The 15,611-nt window shown below is 43.0% G+C and overlaps 1 protein-coding gene across 6 annotated transcripts in view; it reads right to left on the bottom strand.

Moving 5' to 3' along the window:
* Positions 1 to 2,307: 2,307 nt before the first annotated feature.
* Positions 2,308 to 15,611, bottom strand: part of JCAD (junctional cadherin 5 associated) — a 77,012-nt gene continuing 63,708 nt past the window's right edge. For all 6 annotated transcript variants that reach the window (XM_083579259.1, XM_083579260.1, XM_083579261.1 and 3 more), the window contains 2 exons: positions 8,186 to 11,874; positions 2,308 to 4,438 (listed from right to left, as the gene is read on the bottom strand). In XM_083579259.1, coding sequence (XP_083435385.1) covers positions 4,404 to 4,438; positions 8,186 to 11,874 — 3,724 coding nt within the window. In that variant the 3' untranslated portion in view covers positions 2,308 to 4,403. The remainder of the gene's footprint in view (positions 4,439 to 8,185; positions 11,875 to 15,611) is intronic.

Genomic DNA, 15,611 nt, shown 5'->3' with positions numbered 1-15,611 from the left:
AAGGAGCTGGTTCACTGAGAAGGGGCAGGGATGAAGTGTCAGCTTGGAAGGAAGAGAAACAGAGCTGTTGCCACTTCTAACATTACCCAGCAAAGATAGTCCTTTTCGGATATTGCCTGACCATAAAAGGAGGCATGCAAAGCATCAATTTTATGGTATTATCCATAGGCCTGTGTGACTGCTTAGCCTTTCTTCCTTTCCCTTCTAGCTCTGAAACCTCCTTGGGTTGGTCTGCCTTGAATAAAACCTTTTAATTTATTTCTGGCAGTAGAAATCAGTCACAGGGTCTCTTTAGAAAAATCACCTGCTTTGCTTAACTATATCATCTTGGGGACTCGTCAAGATGCTACGTAGTGTTTCCATGCTCTTGTCTTCTCTGGGCTCAGCTGTTCCTCCTGGGATGGGTCTGGTTATTCTCACCAACAGGCTTCCAGCACAAAGACAGAGTTTTCTGCTGTCTAGGATGGAAATTTCTTCGTTTGTTTCATAAGCAGCATATTATTGTGGCTTCCTTGGCTGGAGGATTTCATTTTTATTTCTAATCTCCGCCATGTGTTGGTCAATACGAGTGTGGAATTTGCCTAATCTCTTCCTCCTTCGCCCATGTGCTCACATGTAATTCTCCAAGCTGCGTTGCCAACACATTGCTCAAACTGGGTAGGAGACGGGACTCTCCTAGCAATCTGAAAATGAACAATTGTGGTATGCAGCATTTGTTCCACTCCCCTACAGAGAGACTTAGCGGGCAATCGCATGAATAACAGCAATTAGCAATAAGTGTCTGCTTTTCCTCAACTGCTCCATAAGTTTAGCCAATATCTGCGGACTAAACAGGCATTAACTTGTCATTCTCTCTCCTACTGACATATGGTCTATACTATCACTCATGAATCTATGGCTATGTAAACACTATACATTAAAAACACACACACCCAAGAATGTTGGGAACTGTAGTTTACCCCTAGGGTTAAAATTCTCAGCAAGTTTAGCAAACTAGTTTCCAGGATGTGTGCTACTGTGAATGTCATAAAGCCCAAAATTTGTGAACGTCTGAAAATTCAGAGATATGCCAGTAAATGTTGGTAAGTCGCCTCAATATGGTAGATGACATTTGCTAGTACAGTGCTACCTCGGGTTATAGACCCTTCAGGTTACAGACGCTTCAGATTACAGACTCCGCTAACCCAGAAATAGTACCTCAGGTTAAGAACTTTGCTTCAGGATGAGAATAGAGATCATGCTCCAGGGGCGCGGTGGCAGCGGGAGGCCCCATTAGCTAAAGTGGTGCTTCAGGTTAAGAACAGTTTCAGGTTAAGAATGGACATCCGGAACGAATTAAGTACTTAACCCTAGGTACCACTGTATATGTTGCCAAAATGATTAAATATATATCATACCCAACTGTACCGGAAAAAATGGGACATATCCCCCCCCCCATGAGAGCACGGCAACCATTTGGGGTACCTTGCTCTCACACAATATCAGGCTGAGTTTTTGCCCTGAAAGAGTGTTTAATTTGGGTCTGCAATATTGCACCATGCCCGAAAAAGTGGTTTTTTCAAGTCCACAATCTCATGCAGGTGACATGACTAGCATGGGATTTCAGACCTGGAAGATGGTGTCTCAGATTTGGGCTGCATCACGTTTCAAGTCATGATGTATGCACTTTTGAATGACCTTAATTTTCCATAAGGACCGCTTTCACCCATATAAACCTAAACTGAGGCATAGAACTGGCTTTAGCAGCTCTGTTCCACCACCATGGGAAATACAGCTGGGGGACTCTCCAGTATTAGTGTCACAGTTGTGGACTGTTCTTCCTGGCAAGATCTGACAGGTTCCCTGTCTTCCTGTGCCTCGTTTTACTGTTCTATAAGTTTATACTGTCCACTGCAGCTGCTTTTTTTACAGAGGCTGGACTCCTATATGCACTTACCTGTGAGTAAGTCCGATTGACTTATTTCTGAATAGATATGTGGAAAATTCTATTGCATTTTTTAAAAAAGATGTTGTTGCTGAGCTTTTATTACTTATTTTGCAAACCATTCTTGCACAATATTTTACAACGAAGAGCAGCTTCTAAAGAATATGAAATTTGTAAATTAAATCGGCTACCTGACAATATTTATCCATTTGTTTCAGGAACCACTAACTTGCTGCTGCTGAACAGATTGTTCTCTTTTGCTAAGGAACTATTATGTCGAAGTTTTTGAAGGACCCAAAGGGTGAAGAGCTGCAGGCCACCCAAAACTGTAGAAGAAAGAAAAATCCACATGTTCCAATAAAGGAAACCGTACAACCATCTTGTTTAGATGTATAACAAACTTTAAATATTTAATAAAGATTCTATGTAATAGAATCAGGCATTACAGATAAGCAATTGTGATTGCCAAAGCACAAGAGGTGGGTTATTTGTATATTTGGTCAAATAGGACCGTTCTCCCAAAAATAAGATACTAGGAATTTGAAATGCTTAACAGATCACATGGCTTTAGGAGGTTGGGAGGGGCAAAAGCATATAAAACGCCCAATACAAACAGAAAGAGGGGGGAAACTGAGAGGTGTGTTAGCAAACAAAAACAGATAAGGTCGTATTTAAAAGTATATCTATATATAAATACATGTTGTACAGGTTAAATCAGCTGTAATCCCAGGGGAATGTACAAGGTTCTTTTAAAATACACTTGGAATATTTTGAGAAAGGAATGTTTTAAAGATTGGCAACAATAGGTCTATGTGTGGCCACAAGAACTATCATTTTAAAAAAACACACAAAATGAGTGGGAAATATAAGAATCCAGATGCATAGAGTGTGACAGCCCAGTGCTATGAGTTGCTTATAAGATCTGGTCTAAGAGCCCCAGCATGGACTTGACCCTGGACACACGGGCTGGTGCTCCCTTAACCCCTTTGCAGCACCTCAGTACCAGCCAAAGCCCAAATGGGTAAAGTTGCATCTTCTTGTGTGACTTCCTATGTGCCACGGGCAACTTGAAGACAGGTGAAGCAGCACCCTCCATATCCTGAAGTTAAAGGATGAGACAGGACCCCCCGCCCAACAACTAAGGAAGACACAACAGACTCTGACTCATTCCGTTCATAAATGTGCACTTCTTCAAGTCTGCAATATTGGTGCCACTGTTGGGTCCTTAGAAGCAGTGATCTAACCAATAAGAAAATAAAAACTTTGGCCTTTCTAAAAACATACATATTTGCTTTATAGGAGATATATATATATACACATATGCACATACACACATACCTCTTCTTTTTTTACAACAGAGAGAGTTGCAGCTGTGAACAGGATGGTATGGAATGTGCACTAGATATAAAAAGTAAACACTTCTTTGCTAGCTCCTGTGAACAGCCTGTCAGCTTAAGGGGTGGACGGACACCCCATATCTTAACTTGCTCACCAACGGTTAGCAAATTGCTTAATACTGTAGAAAAATAGAGATCACATTCTGTTAAAAAGTTGCCTTGTTACAAGGATCTGCTCTATCAAACCAGCAATTGGGTCATACAAAGAGTTTCTAGTCCAATCTACAAAAACATAACCACGGGAGAGAGAAAAAATAGAACAAACTTCATAATAGTGAGTGCAAAACAGTAGCCAGGGTGGTGGTTATAGTGTTGGTTTGAAACAGTAAATTGGGGGCAGAGGCTGCACAGGTTGTAATCACATGTAAAACAATGCCGTGACTTTGTTTTGTTTTAGATTTGTGTGAGAGAGGGGAGGGGGCATTTTTTGTGTTTGTTTGTTTGCAGATGCCAGGTAAGGAACTTAAAAAGCAAAGCCCCTTCAAATGGTAGAAGTCCAAGCTGATTTCCCAGCCAGTCAATCAGTCTTCATCCCCTTCGGCCCTCACCGCCCTCAGCTGGAAATGCGGTCTCTCGCCGGCTGCCTGCTTTACGAAGACCAAAGTTAAACAAAGCTGAGGGTGCAGAGGTTCGGAGGTTTAAGCTCAGAAAATTCACATTCTTTCAAAAATCATTTTGCTAATCTCCCCTGTTTACATTTTACACAGAGCAAAAGCCAGCTTCCCCTCACACCCCTCCCATCTTCATCCTGTTTACCATCCTGCCTGAACAGGGCTCAGCAGAGTTTTAAAAATGACCAACCCATGCCAAGTAGAGGCATTAAGGCCTAATGCTACAAAAAACAGATGGTTCCAAAGTGAGAGGTTTTTGTGCACTCTCTCTCTCTCTCACTCACTTTCATGCAAGCTCCGTAAAGCTGTGGGATATGAACTACTTATTTCCCCCACTGGCAGAGATGAGGGCTTTGTCAGTACACTCTGAAGTCACTGCTTGTAGGAAGCTTAAAGCTATTTCCCTGTGTTGGAAACCAGCAAAACATTTGCGGAAGGCAGACATCTCCTGAGACTCGTGTCTTTTCCACATCACACCCTTTCAACTCTGGTGGGATCGTAGGCATCTGTAAAATAGGAAAGGCAGCCATGATTATTACCAGCAATTTATAATAGTCCCCCTTTTCCGTTAATGCAGGTCCCTCAGGCTTCAACTGGAATGCCGCATGGTCAACTCATTTAAAACACCAAAGCCCACCCCAGTTGAGTAAGATGGTCCTAATGTGGCAAGCTTTTGAGTTCTCCAGGACTCTTCAGCAGGCAAAGAGGTCACAGAGGTTTGGGAAGGTATGGGGAACATTTGGTCCTCCAGATGTTGCTGAACTACAACTCCTATCAGCCCCAGCAAGAATGGCCAGCTATGACTGCAGTTGTAGTTCAGGAGCATCTGGAGAGCTAAAGGTTCCCTGCACCTGAGTTCAGGGGTGGTGGGATGAGGAGAAACAACAAACAAAAATGGGGAGCAAAATTAGGCTGCATGTTAGAGCCATGAGCTCCACTTACAGCTTGAGCCTAAGATGGAGACTGCAGGCTAATCCCTTCCCAGCTGGTGACAAAACAGGTTACACACACAGGATTCCAGGAAGAAAAAGAAGAAGAATGGCTTCTCCTCCTCCTCTTTTAAAATAGACTATTTGACAATTTTTACACTGCTTGTTCTATCAGCAATCCCATATGGTGGCCATCACATTTTACAGGCTAAGTCGCAAAGACCACATATTGTCCAGGGATACCCATTAAGTTAAATGGTACAGTAGGACTTGAAACTCCAACCACTGGACCACATCAGCTCTCAGTATTATTAAATATGGGCTGTGGTGCTCTGTTCACTGGGTCTTGTGAAAGAACAGAATATGTTTGCCATGTGGTTCCTAAGGCTTCAAAATTGTTTCAAGAGATAGCTTTTGTTGACAGCATATCACTTATTGGCTATAACACAGGCAAAATGATGTGTAAATGGAAAATGGAAAACCCAGTAATAATAATAATAATAATAATAATAATAATAATAATAATAATAATAAAAAGAAACAAACATAGGAAGCTTTCAAAGTTGCACAGAATTCTCCATGAAGCAGGGAGTCAGTTGTGTGAACCTGGTTTAAGGATGGATGAATCAGTCAGTCAGTTTCGGTTTTCTCCATCTCTCATTTTCCCATTCTTAATTTCAGTTTTATTTTATTTTTTTAAAATGTCCTGATAATTCATCAGATATACATACCGTTGTATGCCAAAAATGTACACATTTGCAAGCAATTTCTCTTCACCAAAGATGCATTTTGTTTACACTTTCCCCTATTATTTTTTTGTAAACATTACTTGGGTGAAAAACTGAACTATGAAATTTAGAGCAGTGTGAATCTAAAAGGAAAACTGTGTTTTGGTTCATGTATTGTTGGGGGATTGAGAATTAGGTTCTTCTGTATTAAAATGAGAACTGAAATGAGCCTCTCCTCCATTTCTAGTTTGGCTTTAATCTATGCACCAGCCAATTTTAATACTATGAGATGGGTTTTTTAAAAAATAAAATAAAAATGAACAGAAAGCTAACGTTTGTTTCATTTAAATCAGAATTCACTACTCCCTACCCACACAGCTGCCATCAAAATGTAACTCAAGAAATGTAAACAAATAAATGAGACTATACAGAATACTTTAAGTTTTGGAGGATAATGACTTCCATATCCTTGTAGATAGAGAAAGCCTTACAAGGAATAATTTACCTAAGTAAAGATTTCCAGATCCACTTGTTATTTGGGTATTGAGCTTTGACAGAGGGCAAGCAGCAGCTTTCATAAGCAGCTCGGATATATTTTCTCTCTGTTTCTCACTACCATGAAATAATTTTGTCCTCAGCTCCAACCACTACAAAGAAAGGAACTTCACAAATTCATCATGTTTTAGAAATGGGGGGGGGCACGCCGTCGCCGACAGCCTACCTCCCATGATGCTGATATTTTCAGCATTTTCTACATACCGATTCAGAATGCCAGCAGTCACATAAATGCAGACAGCTAATACAGTCGTACCTTGGAAGTAGAACAGAATCTGTCCCAGAAGTCCATTCAACTTCCAAAATGTTTGGAAACCAAAGCGCAGCTTCCGATTGGCTGCAGGAAGCTCCTGCAGCCAATTGGAAGTGGCAGAAGCCCCGTTGGATGTTTGGCTTCCAAAAATAGTTCACAAACCAGAACAGTCACTTCCAGGTTTGCGGCATTCAGGAGCCAAAACGTTCAAGAACTAAGCTGTTCGAAAACCACGGTACGACTGTAGACAGAAAAGCAACTGTGTGTGCCCTGCAGATTGATTGTAGCCGGGCATTCCAGCCAAACTGGAGGCCTGCCACTGCAAAAGGGGTGCTGTCTTATGGCAGAGCCAGGTTGACTTCAGGATTCCAAGCATGGAAAAGGGAAATGAGGGAAACTGAGATAACCGGTCCATGTTATTGGTCCAACACAAATTGGTAATGGTGCAGGATACAGAACTTTGGAGGAGGAAAGAGGACGACTTCTCCTGGGGACAGAATAGGAAGAACTTTACTGGATCAGGCTAAAGGCCCATGTAGCATCATATTCTCAGAGTGGACTCGTGAACTTTTTAGCTGCACACCCTACCTAAAATTCAAGAGAGGGAATAAAGTGTTTTGCTGAATCAATATGTACTTCATGTGAGCCTTCCTAAGGGAGCTGTTTCCAGAGGAAGAACTGTAAGGGGAATGGGACTCTCTGTTGACCAGACAAGGGATTTTCCCACCTGCCTTGCCCCACCTTCCAGCTCTTGGAGCTTTCAGAAAGCAGTTGCTGCCATGGCCATTATGTTTGTGATGAACTAAGTGAACTTTACTTGCCTATTTTTAAAGTTGTTTTCTTAAGAGTGTTTTTATAGAAGGTGGTTGTTTTACTGATGATTTGTGCATTATTTTATATGATTTGTGTTGTAATTGTGATGGTCTATTATGTTTTTGTTATTTATTGTTTGCGAGCCACTTTGTGACTCGTGCAAGTGAAAAGCGGCATAGAAATATAAGAAATGAAATTAATAACAAGAGATTTGGGCCGCTTAGAAAAATGGGTAAAAACCAGCTTGCCTGTTGATAAGGGTGGCAGAACGGAAGGGTGTTCTGACAATTTGGAGAATTCTTAAGACCACAGATATTGGTGGCTTTTTCGTAACATATAATCATAAAATTGTAGAGTTGGAAGGGACCCCAAGGGTCATCAAGTCCAACCCCCTGCAATGCAGGAATTTCAAAGCATACATGAGGCTATTTCAAAGGCTATCCAATGTCTGCTTAAAAACCTCCAAGGAAAGAGAGTCTTTCATTTTAAAAATTATAGGTGCTATGTATAGTCACCTTAGAAGTTATGCTGTAACATGATTAAGTGTCTTCTGAAGTGAGGAGACCACTTGGGGAGGGATGAGACCCAGCCCATATTTCAGATCACATGCAATTATTCCTCTGCAGTACCTACGTAGCTGGTTATCCATTCACTTAAAATATACAACTTTTATTTTTTACTTTTTTGCAGATCTTCGAAGTTCACTTCCCTCCCTTTGGGCAGCATCAAAAGTGCCGTATTTTTCCCAACAGTGCATATCAAACAACATACCAGACATGGATTTTACTAGGCACTGACTGGCAGCTTTTTCTGCTTGTACACTTGCTTGCAATTAAATGGCAGCTGCAAAGTTTATATTTGAGATGGTACAGGAAAATGCTCTTTCTTTTCAAGGAGGCTTCAGAGGAAGTGTATAGGCATCATCACCCATCAAAAGTGCTGACCACAAAAACCCTGGAGGAATTTTGGTCTTACCTAAAGAAACTAAATCCCTTCCAGTTTTCTTCTCACTCACGTTGTCCCAGAGCCCATTTTCAGCCAATGAGATGATGCGCTTGGAAACGGAACTCCTGTGGGACAGTTTGCGGGGCAATTCATTGCGGCCAAAGGAAATGTCGCTTCCTCTTTCCTCTGGGCCTTTTAGCTGCTTATCCTCATCTCCATCCTCCACTGAATCTGCATTTTTTATGCTTAGACGTCTCATACGAGAGACCGAGTCAACTTCTTTCATCCTCACCAAACGGTCCATGGCAGCTCGGCTAGGGGCTGATGCAAGTTTGCCTTGCAAGGTCTCAATCACCTTTGAAGTGCATCTAGCTCTCTTTTCCACACCAGGTGGAACCATATTTCTTTCAGCAAATGGAAGCACAACAGACTCGGGAGAGGGAGTCTGGTCAGCTTTGGGTCTACCAAGACCTCCATGGTGCTCAAAACATTGTTCAGCTATCAAAACTGCTTGACCGGAAGGCTGATCTTCAATAGACCCCAATGAGATGTTTCTGTCTCCAACGAAGAGGGAGCTTTCTGTCCAGCCACACTTTCGTCTTCCTTCGTAAGAAGATACTTTTGCTTCCACCTTGCCCTCTGACACACTTTCTTCTGGCAATTCAAGGCTCTGGGGGACATTGTCAGAGTGAGAGTGTTCACCCTGAAGAGTGCTGTTGTCAGGAATGAGGGACTCCACAGCTACCTCTATACCCAATATCCGAGCTGCTCTTGCCTGAAGCGATTCATTTGGGGGGATCTCACTGGTGATAGGTTTCCCATGACTATCTAGTTCAGTTCCTTGACCGTCATCAAACCCCACAGATCTCAGATCTGGCTCAGAGAGACCTTGGTTCCTATTTGTTAAAGACAATCGCCCTACAGACCCTCTGTCCAAAGCCAAGTTATTCCATGGCACTGCATTTTTTGTCAGCCTACCAAAGTTGATGTTGTCTCTGTGATTCTTAACTTGCATTTCCTCACTGAAGTTAATGCTGTTGAATGGATTGTAGTGATCCTCATCGTCATAGCTGCCCGGCAGAACTTTTTCGATTGGGTGTGGACTCACAACCTGTGTTATTGTCCTTTTCCCAGCTTCCTGATTCCTTGATTCTGCAACCACATATTCATTCGTGGCCTTAACTGAACCACCCACCTCTTTTGCCTGCAAGCAGCTTTGGGACCTAGCACAAGATATGACCCTTGCACTTGAGCTTTCAAATGCACTTAAACTTTCAGGTTTGGTTTTATCCCTCTCCTGTCTAAATATAGGAGTGACTGATATAACAGTTTCTGACTGCATGCCAGGTCTATGGTCCTGGGTTGGCCCATCAATCCTAGAGGTCCCACTGCTATCTGTCCTCTCTCCTTTCTCCCTTTCTGACTCCTGGTTGTCCTCATTCTCCATACTCTCATTCTCTACCCCATCTTCACTTTGTTCTTCCTGCTCTTCCTGCTCTTGAAGCTCCTTGTTAAAACTTTCCAGCTCACTTATTATATCCCAAGGACGGCGGCTAACAGGTTTCAAGAGGAACTGCCCAAACAGCTCCTTACTACTGCAAGGGGAGCCTCCTTCCTCCCCAACGAGACAACTAGTTTCTCTTTCCTGCCCAGGGAGAGGGGTGCACGAAGCACAAGGCAGGTTCTGGCATGCCTTTGGGCTAAGGACTGCAGTCCGAGAACACACATTATTGCTAGCTTTGTCAAGATACCCTGGAGCTTTTGCACTGAGTGTAACCTGCCTACATTTTCTGTCATCGGCAGGTAACACAGATAGATGTTCCGCTTCCGCAGTGGACGCCCCACATCTTGACAACTGCGAAGCTGTCGGTATATTTGAGCCGCTGGGTTGGAGACGATGACACAAGATTTTGGGTTCTTCTGTGAAGCTGGTCTGCGTTTGCTGGTCTTTGTACTGATCACCTGGCCATGAGCCAGAGTACTGGAGCTCCTTGTGCTTTGCAGGCTGCAGGAATCTGAGGTCATTCGTTTGTTTGAACTCTGGTCTCCACCACAACTCCTGTTTTTGTAGCTCATTCTTATTGGCCATGCTTCCTGTAAGGGCTTGGAGCTCCAAGTCAGTGGAAGAGGTACTGAGGAGGCTTTGTTCCTGCAGACCCCCGCTATCGTCAAACCCATTCTTCTCCTCGGCTCCCTGGGTTAAGTTGTTGTTCCTATCGGTATCAGGCAGGTTCAGTTCAGATTTAACTGGGACGGAGACCAAACAAAATATTGTCTCATTGGTTTTTTTCTTTGAACTCCTCTTGCTCTGAATCTCAGTCCCAGGTTCAAATGTTTTCACTTTAGTGACCGTCTCGCAGGGGGTTTCCATCTGTGAGCTTTGGACGGACAGCCTGCCTTTTGGGTATCTGTGATCCAAGCCATTACCTGCGTCATAACCGTCTCTTTGGATAGGCAAGGCACAACTGTCTTGATCGACGCTGGACTCAGCTAGCCACTTGCCGCCGTGTGCAGAACTGCCAGGGACCTGGTCACATTTCACAGCAGTATTTAGCGAGTCGAAAAAGGCACTGTTGTACTCTCGTTCCAGAGAGCTCTCTTGGAAGGCATGGAAGCCTGTCCTATTTGTATCCACAGCGTATTTCTCATCATCCTGAAGTTTGTCTTGGTGCGCTACTTTAATATGCCGGATTCGAGGGTCATCAAAAGGAATGTACTGGACGGAAGACAGGTAGCCCTCCCCATGCCTCGGGTGGCTTTTCTTGTCACGAGGAACCTGCTCACCTTTGCAGTAGGTACTGGCAGAGGGATGGTAACCAAGCATGGCTCTCGTTCTCTCCACTGGACTCTGCCTACCATTACTAAAGCACATATCATAGTCAGGCACTTCACCAGGCAAATGCCGGCTCATACTTGGCTGAGCTGGAGATTTGTAACAGGGAGGGGGTATGTACAAAGGGGGCTCCAGACCAGCATCTTGGCTGCAAGCATCCTGGATCTGATCGTTTGCTTTGGTCAAAGAGGAGATGGCTTCATCTTTCCGTTGGTCATCCTGGAGCGAGCCGGCCTCTAGGTTTCCCCTGGTTTGCTGATGCAGCTCGTATGACGGGGGCTTCAGGGGTCTGCCGTACTTAGGCTTGGGCAAGGGATGGAAGTGGGCCACTGGCTCAGGGTGTTTGGAGGTCTCCAAGCCAAACCCAGTTGGGGGGCAAGATGTCGCTTTCGTTCCACGGAGCGAATGCTTGCTGTTGACCAAGGAAGGCATTTCAACACACCGCAGGCTCTCTGGTGAAAGAACTCTTGGCAAAGATTGCGATTTCCCCTTCGCATGGGAGGCAATGGCAGTACCTCCTCGTCTCACCGAATACATCTCATGAAGCAGCCTTTCTCTGTCACCATCTGTCATGAGTCCTCCAAAGTTGGTTGGTTGGTTCCAACCTTCTGTCCTTAGACTTTGCCACCTGTAGTCCCCAGGGGCATTCCAGGTCTCCTGCAGGCCAGTTCTCCTCACATTCTCCATTCCACCTCCTACCTCCCACTGACTTTCCTTATCAAGCCCATACAAGGCACAGGGCACTGCCATGCCTTTCATTTCAGAGTCTCCTCTGTCAGTATAACCCAACAATACGCTAAAATCTTGGCCCCTTCTTCTCCAGTAGGCAAGATCTTTATCCGTCTTGGGACGTGAAGGCCAGGCTAACTGCGGTCGGTCATAAAACCTGAAAAACAAAATGAAATCTTACTAAAGAGGCCCATACAAAAACAAACAAACAAGCTTTCTTTTCTTCCATAATTAAAAATAGAATCTCTGCCACTCAGAATCATGAGCTTGTTTCTAATCCCAACATCCCCACAGATATGATGCACGTGATCTTTCTATGAGGAACTGCAAAAGAGTTCTTTACTTACAAGACATTTTATTTTACTGCAGTGCATACATGTTGTAAAACTGCATGCATAACATTCCTTTGCACAATCACATTTCCTAAACTTCATGGTATTTCTTAACATGGAAGTGATTTCTGCATTGGACGTGTACAACTTATGAGTTGTCTCTTAGTGAGAAATCCATACAAATTCCTAAAACTGTCAACTCTCTATAGCACATCAAGATGCAATGTTAGTATTCCTGCAAACTGGAGGATCAGACATGTAACTGCCATTGAGTATAAGCCAAAAGAAACATCAAACTTCACTGACAGGGTAAGAATGTAGCTCAGATAGGATCATTTTCTTCCATTCCTGTCAATCCAAATATGTGGAGGTTGTTTGTGAGTGAGAGGAAGAATTGTCCATGGATGGGGAACCCAAGGACTCCTTTCCTCTTAAAAACAGAAATATTCAAAAATAAAAATGTAATGCACCCCCAAAAAAGATTATTATTTTTTTTTAAATGAAATGCACACATACACATCTGGCTGCCAATAATCCTCATTCTAAGCACTGTTCAATTACTTTTGTTACGTGCATAGATTCATCCTATCAAGCAAAACTGTTCATAGACCAAACTCAGATAATATATATTTTTCATCAGAAAGATTAAATGAAATCATCTGGGCAAAATGTTCAGGATGGAAAAGTACATCCTTCCAGGGGCCAGAAATGAGAGCACGATCATGTCAACAATGTACAAGATTAGTCCAGGCTATATAAATAAAATCACACCATGAACAAGAATGCTTAGTATGGTTTGGATTAGAGCCAGGATCTCTCACTTAAATGAAGTGTGCAATTGACCACCATCAGCATTTTGAAATTATCACATTTGTGTTAATTTCATTAAAGGTCAGAGGATGTTCTAATACAGTCCATCAAAAGGTGTAGAAAGTGTGTTTTTATGACCTGCTAAATAATACTCTAAGACTGGAGAGCTCTATCCATGGAAGCAAGAAGGTCCAACAAAGAGAGGAATGATTAATACAAGATGCATTTGTTACATTAGTTATTCTGCCTTTCCTCAGTTGAGCTCAAGGTGGCACACAGTCCAACTGCTGTTCTAGTCCAACTGCTGACTGGATCCTCATGTGCCTTCAGATCATTCTGTATCTTAAGGTTTTGTATAAATTAAAAAATTGTCCAGCAGCACCTTAGAGATCAACTAAGTTTGTTCTGGGTATAAGCTTTCGTGTGCATGCACACTTCTTCAGATACCAGACGGACTTCCATTTCATGCAACTCAATGTGGTGCCTTCCATGATTCTAGATTCAGGTAGGTAGTCGTGTTGGTCTGACGCAGTCAAAATATTTAAAAAAATTAAAAAAATTGTCCAGTAGCACCTTAGAGACCAGCAAAGTTTGTTCTGGGTATAAGTATCTGAAGAAGTGTGCATGCAGACAAAAGCTTATACCCAGAACAAACTTAGTTGATCTCTAAGGTGGTACTGGACAATTTTTTTATTTATTTTGACTGCGTCAGACCAACACAGGTATCTACCTGAATCTTAAGGTTTTGTATACAACATGGGAAGCTGAGTCAGAACACTGGTCCATCCATCTAGCTCAGCACTGTCTACAATGAGTGGCAATGGCTCTCTCCAAGGCCCAGGTGGACTTGCCAGGACTGAACTCAGGACCTTCTGTGTGCAAGGCAGATGCTCTACTAGTGAGCTAAGAATAAAAAAACCCACAAGCAGGAATTGAGCACTCTCTTCTCCTGTGGTTTCCATCATCTGGTAATCGGAGGCATTACTGCCTCTAGTGATGAAGGTGAAGCACAGCCATCACGACTAGCAGCAATCAAGAGCCATCTCCTCCAATTTGTCCAATCCCTTTTTTTAAAGCCATTGCTGCCTCCGGTGGAAGTGAGTGCCATAGTTTAACTACGCACTGGAGCCTTTCCCCAGAATGACAACAGGAGACGGAAGACTTGAAAACGAGCTCTATCTATCTTGAGCTGTCACTCTTTTTGCATCGAGGTCATTTTGCACAAACTGCTTTCCACATTAAAAGAAAGAAAGAAAAAAGTGATGGAAAACACTGCACTGAAACCTAGAGATGGGTTCCATTTACTTAACCAGGATCGAAACACTTTTAAAGTCCTGCATTAGCAGAAGGAGTGACAGTGGGGTGGGGGAGAGAGAAAGCATTTGTTCCGGAGTGCTCGTTTCCATTTTTGTCTGAGCACAACCTGTATTTTCAGCATTTGTCCCTTAAAATAATCTCTGCCTTTCTTTTTGTTCAAAATTTTGTCGCTGGCAGACGGCTGCCAAAGCAGAGTTGCTATGTGTCCACCGCCAAACACAAACACACACACCCCTTCCAGGATGATTTGTCCCAGTTCAAAAGTGCATGGACAGTCGGCCGCAGGGAAGCGCAACTGTAACGGCACCATTTTCTGAAGTGGTGACAAAGCTATCCACAGGGTGGAGTTAGTTTCACGAGACCTTCCGCAAATGCTCCTGAGAAAAGACGACCCTCTTTGGACAGAACACACACAGCTGACTTCACTGGTATAAAACTAATTTAAAAGGAACGTCTGCGCCCTAAAAGGGGGCAACATATAAAGGCTGAGTTTGGGTTGAATCTACCTGTACTGCTGTACTAAGGTAAAATATGTACTGAGAAAAAGACACCCACAGTGGCTGGGACAACCCAGTCAGATGGGTGGGGCACAAATATTATTATTATTATTATTATTATTATTATTATTATTAATAATAATAAGGGTTTCTTTCTTTACTTCAATATGGTTCCCCAAGCAATTTCTCTCTTTCTCTTATCTACCCATTATACTCCTGTAACATTTTTTAAAAGCTCACTATGCAAAATGCACTAACTGATTAATAGCATTGATCAAGTATTAATTTAAAAGAGGAACCTCTGAAGATTCAGATACTTCAGCTGGCGCAGAATTCAGCGGCCAGGTTGCTCCTGGTAGAAAGACGGTCTGAGCACGCAACACCAATCCTGGCCTGACCGCACTGGTTGCTTTGCATACAGAAGATCTCAGGATTCAACCCCCTGCATTACAGGTAAGGATGGGGGTGTCTTCTGCCTGCAACCCATGGAGAGCATCTGCCAATCAGTTTAGACGATACTGAGCTTGATGGACCAATGGAATAAGACAGCTGTTCATACCATCCTACATTCCTCAGTTCTTATTTTCCCCTGTCCTCCAAGCTTTTGACAAGCCAACTCAAGAAAATCCAATCTCCGACTGGACATCCTCTGCATCACAATCTTACTGAGATACTCACTTAGAACCACCAACAGACTGATCGCATAATAAGCAAAGAAACTCACTTAATTAGAGATGCTTTGGATCTTTCCAAAGTCTCTCTCTGTCCTGTTCTGATTAAGGGCTAGACACAAAGAGGGTATTATTAGCAAAAACAACCACTGGTTGTCAAGGCTGGAGGTGGTCACAAGCAGAACAAATTAATAGTTGCTCTTAACATAATCAAGGCTGTTGGAAAGCTAAACTGAGACTTTGGCTTGGATTTGCACATGTCTAAGA

Source organism: Podarcis filfolensis (assembly GCF_964270895.1).
Source record: "Podarcis filfolensis genome assembly, chromosome: 12".
NCBI lineage: Eukaryota > Metazoa > Chordata > Lepidosauria > Squamata > Lacertidae > Podarcis > Podarcis filfolensis.
Note: the sequence above shows the minus strand (reverse complement) of the source record. Positions and strands in the feature narration are given on the sequence as shown.